Here is a 5,858-nt window from a genome sequence, read left to right as displayed (position 1 = left end):
TTCACCCCAAACTAACCTATTAGGAAACTGTCTGTCCAGAGGAATGGGAATAGATCTGATATTTTCTAATACGTGTGCAGGAACAAAATGTTCAATCCCCTGAACTTTTCGTCAATATTATCGATTAAATCCGCTAGTGGAATTCTAGAAACCCAAGGTTGATCCCAAACATTAATAGACTGCCCATTACCCACGCACCCTTTTAAACTACACTTAATGATATCTCTACCCTTCAACAAACTCCTCCAACAGTCCAACCCCAAGAAATTCCCTTTTTTAACCTTGCAATCCCATATACTACAGTTCTTAAAATACTTAGCACATAGAAGTTTACAGGGAATACAGTTTTCATTAGACAGAAAGTTCTTATTAAGGAGGAAGTCGGTGGTCAATTCTTAATAATATAAGTTGTACAACAGGGGGTACATTATTAACACAGGCAAGAATATATTAATGCACTTGACAAATTAAATATCTTGTGCAAATCAGCTGAATGGCGGATTTACCTAAGCTAACACTTTGTAATAATATTACATGTTAGAAGGACCAAAACAGCCTTCTAGTTCAATGAAGCAGCAGGCTAATTGTTTTGGCCTCCAATCAACCTTTTCTGTTATCACTGTATGATTTTGTTGAGAGTAGACTCAGGATTCTGAAGAGATGGAAAAGCCAAAGGATCGATTGAACAATGAACACACTGACACGCACACAGTTGGACAAGGTGCCTAAATGACACATGGTGACTCATTTGGTTATTTGGAATACTGAAGCTTTCTGTGCCTGGATATTTCAAATCGCCCTTCTGTGCCCTCCAAAAGCCCAAATCTGCAAACAAGATACTATTATTTGCTAAAAATTGGAGGAAAGAAATTCTGGAAAGGACAATTGATCCATCCACAAACAGGTTCTTATTTCTATTTCAAGGCATCATGGACTCGTTTATTTAACCAGGATTTGACAATAATGTGAAGTTGCTTTCAGACTTCCAAGGAAGTATGAGGCATCCACTAAGAATATCATAAGACAAACTCCATTGAAAAATTTGTTACTAAATCATCAAGTTATAACCATGGTTAGGTCAGGGGGAAAATCTTACTTTAAGGTCTCTATCCCAACTTCCTGTACATAAAGCACTCCCATCAGCAGACAAACCTAAACAACTGATCCGTCCATTATGTGAGTTCTGTAATGATCCCAAGTTCAGAACCACCTGATACGAGAAAAATAAGTAGTTAGAGCCAGCATACCTCCAGACTTGGTAATAACTGTAAGTCATCTAGCCGGCAAAACCTCCCCTGTGAGTAGAAATTCAATTCCTCAAAAGTAGTAATTATTGACTTACATGACCGCATGTTTCATATATGATTCAGCAGTAGTTTCGTAATCTACTGAGGCACTAATATGGTCAAACAGATTATACTTGAGGTTGCCTTGACTGCATGCCAATATAATGTTTATTATGGCGTATGATACGTCAAGTGAAGATTCAATTTTCACAATGGAAGACTTCTCGTCACAAATACTCTAACAACTTTAATCAGGCTAAGGCATGTTCTTCGTGTTGAAACTTGAAAAAGGAGCACGTACCTTTGCCAATAAAGTATCCCATACATAACAATCACCATTTGAGTACCCGACAAACAAAAGTCTGCCTGATATTGAAAAGGCAATGGACGTCACTGCAGGTATACTATCATCATTGTGTTGCTGATGGTAGACCTGGAGCTCGTGTCCAGTCCTCACATCAAACAACCTGCATGTACCATCATCTGACCCAGTTCCAAACCGCTGCCCATCTGGGAAGAATTTTACGGTGTTCACATCTCCCTTATGGCCGTGATATGTACGCACAGCTCGAGTACCTTTGCGACTATCCCATAAACGAGCAGTCGTGTCACATGAACCAGAAACAAATATACTTGGATCTGATGCGTTGATCGAGACACTGAAAGAATTAAAGCAACAGGTCAGTGTAGTCAGAAAAAAAATGCATAAACACGATGCTTTAAAATCTACAGTTGTAACCAGAAGCAGAGTTATTGTATAGAAATGTGCAATCCTACTGAATAACAACGAGTGTAACGTAAGACTGCCCCGCCACGACAAAATTTACTTGCACAGTTGTGCAGATTAGGATATAAAGACAAGAAGAGTCGTGTAGCCAAAAAGTAGGAGACAGTATTTCGTTGATAAGACGTGCTATTACTCCAATGATACCTCAATACATCAGCAGTGTGGCCTGAAGGAAATTCACCACCGAAAACAGAAACTCTCTGACCTGTAGTCACATCCCACAAAACGCATGTCTGATCGCCAGAGCTTGTTATTAGGTGAGCATCCTCATTAGGAACATATTGACATGAGGATACATAACCTTTGTGCCCACTAAGCAATTTCGATATAGGCAAATTTCCATCTTTGTCAACTGAAGAATTAAGATTGAAGGTAGAGCACAGGTTATCAAGGCCCCCACATGCCACTGACTGACCATTGGGAGAAAAGGCACACGTCATAACCCATGCACAGGGTAGTTTAATAGCATGTGTTTTCTGGCTCGTTAGAGCATTCCACACAATTAACCTTCCATCTTGAGATGCGCTGACAATTCTATTCTTTTCAGGAGTCCAATCTAATGAGTACACCTGCCAAAAAAAATAGGAAACAGAAGTTAGATTTATATCATTTCGAAACCAAAACATACAATTTTCAATGTTCTATCACTTGATCAGAAGACTCGACAGCGTAGCAAAAATTACGAAAGTGAAAGATGTGATGTAGAACACTAACAATACACATATCACTATTCTGAATAACTTCTGTCAGAAAACCTTAAGTCTGCTTACTTGCGTAAGATGGAACGCTGTTCCTCATAAGATTCACAACCCTTTGAAATAAGATTCTTCTACCATCAATCTTCTGAAACCCAAGGTATATATGCAATGCCCTAGAAAAGGTTACAGGCTTACAGCTTAATTTGACTAGATCACAGGATAACTCTAAAAATATGGTCATCAGCAGAAGACTATTCGAGATAACAAATACCAAAAATACGTTATGAAATTTTTACCAAAAACAGAAGTAACTGCACTTATTAACTTTATAGAGTAAGTGTTCTTTCTTCCCTTATTCTTCGTTTCCACTTAATTGCGTTTACTTCAGCGATAAAAGCTGACAAGTGTGTTTTCCCCTGAAACACGTAGTTGCACACAACTAGAGCAATGATGCTGGTGACTTGAGAACAGCAATTTATCAACGTTTTGGGTTGGTGATTCATTACAAGTTCTTCAATATCTCATGATGCCAAGGCTAACTTTATGACCCAATACATAATTTCAATTTTTCTCTCCTCAATAACCATAGAGACACCTAGCTTAATCTATGTAATAATGAAATCACTAAGAAGATGGACCAGGACACATACATCGTGTATGATACTCGAAAGCACTTGAGTGTCTACTCGTACAAAATGCTAACGTTGTGTGTACTTGTACAAATACAAAGTTCGACATATTTTTTATTTATAAGTTTCTCAACAATTTCAGATCTAACGCATCAATAATAGCTAAGAAAAGGCACATAATTACCAATAATAGAAAATTGTAGGACAGAAATGTTTGGTGTGCCGGTGTCTGGGTCACGCATGCATACCATTGTGGAGGAGTATATGTAGAGTTAACCTTCATACAAAAATAGAAAGAGAAGAAATTTAAAGACAGAAAAAACCTACTTTTCCAGCATGACCTTGCAATGTTCTACAACAAACCAGATCCGTAGGACCAAGGCTAATTGATGTTCTTCCGTGTGATTTAGCATGTCGAGCAACTACAAAAAATCAAGCAGATCTAGCAACTTACAACAAGTTTCAAATCAGGAGGAAAAAAAACTCAATTAAAACTATTACCATCAGTATCCAGTAGATGAAGTCGCGTTTGTTTTAATCGTTCTCTAAGTGCATCAACATTTGCTGTAGCAGCTACATGCTGCTCTTTCAATTCTTCAACAGACATTTGCACAAAGAAAAAAAAATGTAAATATAGATATCTCAAAATCTCAGACGATACAATTCAATCGTACTCCCATAGAGCCCCGTTAAAGCTTCGTTTCTAGCTCATTAAAACCCTAAATTTTCATATCTTAGTGTATATAACAAATGCGTAGTTTATTGAAGTTTTCTAGAGTTGTAGTTTGAGAATTTCAAGAGAATGAAATGAATTGGATTTAGTTTAGAAATTGGGATTTGTAAGACGAGAAATGGTTCAAGGAGGGGTTTATGTGTGTGGGAAATGGAAAAAAGGCGCAAATACGGTGTGTGTGACTTTATTGGGTCTTTTTGTTTGGACTGTTTTTCTTTAAGACTAGTATGTAACCCGTGCTACGTACCGGGGTCGATGGGATCAGCTAATTTGGTGTGGCGGGGTTTCGCCCCGCGCCCATGGTCAAATTTGTTAAACTAATTTTGATCAATCTTTAATTAGTTTGATCTTTTAAAGGGATAGAGAAGTCCGATGTCCTTTAGGTATCTAATGATGTGATGATATAAATTTGATATTATAAAGCTAAAGTCATATATTTTATAGATAGATATTAAAATAATTAAAAAGAAGTTGATTTCATAAATTTTGGATTTAAATAATTAAATTTTATATGCATATGAATATTGCAATCAAACATTATTACAAGTTTGTTTTTTTTGTCAAAGCTTTTTTTTTCTGAGTAACGAATTATCATCTCTAACGATTTTATCTGTAAAAGTTTTGGAAGATATATTCACATGCAAATTTGTGAAATGAAATTTTCAATACAAAACAAACAAAAAAAAGTGAAATGCTCGAAGTGTACATCCAGCGTTACTGTAGAGATAGCTTTATTAATGTCGAGATTTAGAAGTCGATCTATGTAACAGTACTATGATGATTCCAATTTTACATAGCACCTCGTCAGCATCACGTGTGTGTTGGTGGTGTATGAACCGTGTAGTTCCGATGATACAACTTAATAAGTCTTTTCCAAAATGGACACTGGTTCCAAAGAAAGAATGCGATGGTAGTACTGTTAATTATAAGATTCGCATCCATTTATTTTAAAATGTCATGATTTCAAAAAATTAAATAACATATTTTTGGAGAGTAATAATATGCTTCAAAAGCAGTGTGCTTAAAAATAAATACTCATGCTATTTATAATCTCTATCAATAAGTAAACACTTCATTGCCTTCTTCATATATCTCGACCAACTGTGATATGTCACAATCATTCTCCATAATCTCGTCCATATCATCATCATGTTCTTCCAGTTCGATCAATGTTGCCATGTCATCATCGTTTTCTATTGTGTCATACTTTTTTTTTACCAGATCGTTCTTAGTAGGTGCCTGGAGTTGTTCTCTGTTAGGAGTTGTACTTACTCATTCGTTTTTGTTTAATAGATATGCTTTCTCCAAAGCATTATCACAATGCCATCATTTTTGTTACTTTGATATTTATATTGTTATCTGTAACCATTTTAGGCGTTTGTCCCATTGTTGTTATTGTTGTATACTATGAGTTGGAGATCTAACTGTCACAAAGCATGTATTACTTTAGTTACATTTGTCTTATAACATAACATATAATATGAAATAGATATATATTTATAACTTAATTAACATTCATACTTCTTATCAGGAATTAGTGCATTTAATATGACTGCACATCTATTGTACCGTGACTCGTCTTTCATAAGGATAACACCCAAATTTGAAATCACTTGATGTAATCCGTGCTATACATCGAGGGTGATTTAAATTGGCCCCAATATAGGAACCCGTACCAAAGAAGATTTCTATTGAAAACATCATTGTTTCAACACGACAGTTATA

The 5,858-nt window shown here is 36.0% G+C and overlaps 1 protein-coding gene across 1 annotated transcript; it reads right to left on the bottom strand.

Annotated features, from left to right (window-relative positions):
- Nucleotides 1–369: 369 nt before the first annotated feature.
- LOC113349840 (guanine nucleotide-binding protein subunit beta-2-like) lies at nucleotides 370–4,296 on the bottom strand. The gene is made up of 6 exons (XM_026593881.1): nucleotides 3,902–4,296; nucleotides 3,728–3,822; nucleotides 2,218–2,642; nucleotides 1,588–1,945; nucleotides 1,097–1,210; nucleotides 370–825 (listed from the first exon to the last, which is right to left on the bottom strand). Exons 1-6 carry the CDS (start codon nucleotides 4,005–4,007, stop codon nucleotides 790–792), a joined length of 1,134 nt encoding a protein of 377 aa, XP_026449666.1. The 5' UTR covers nucleotides 4,008–4,296; the 3' UTR covers nucleotides 370–789.
- Between the last annotated feature and the right edge of the window lie 1,562 nt (nucleotides 4,297–5,858).

Source organism: Papaver somniferum, chromosome 2 (assembly GCF_003573695.1).
Source record: "Papaver somniferum cultivar HN1 chromosome 2, ASM357369v1, whole genome shotgun sequence".
Lineage (NCBI taxonomy): Eukaryota > Viridiplantae > Streptophyta > Magnoliopsida > Ranunculales > Papaveraceae > Papaver > Papaver somniferum.
The sequence above is the reverse complement of the archived record's forward strand: the minus strand, read 5'-3'. Positions and strand labels throughout refer to the sequence as shown.

What these genes read in the sequence shown, in the direction of transcription:
- LOC113349840 (XM_026593881.1), bottom strand. Translation starts at nt 4,007, where the DNA reads ATGTCTGTTGAAGAATTGAAAGAGCAGCATGTAGCTGCTACAGCAAAT. An exon ending in CACACTGCTGATGTATTGAG is followed by an intron (nt 1,946 to 2,217) that starts GTATCATTGGAG and finishes TAATTCTTTCAG; the next exon opens with TGTCTCGATCAACGCATCAG. An exon ending in GGGATACTTTATTGGCAAAG is followed by an intron (nt 1,211 to 1,587) that starts GTACGTGCTCCT and finishes TTCTCGTATCAG; the next exon opens with GTGGTTCTGAACTTGGGATC.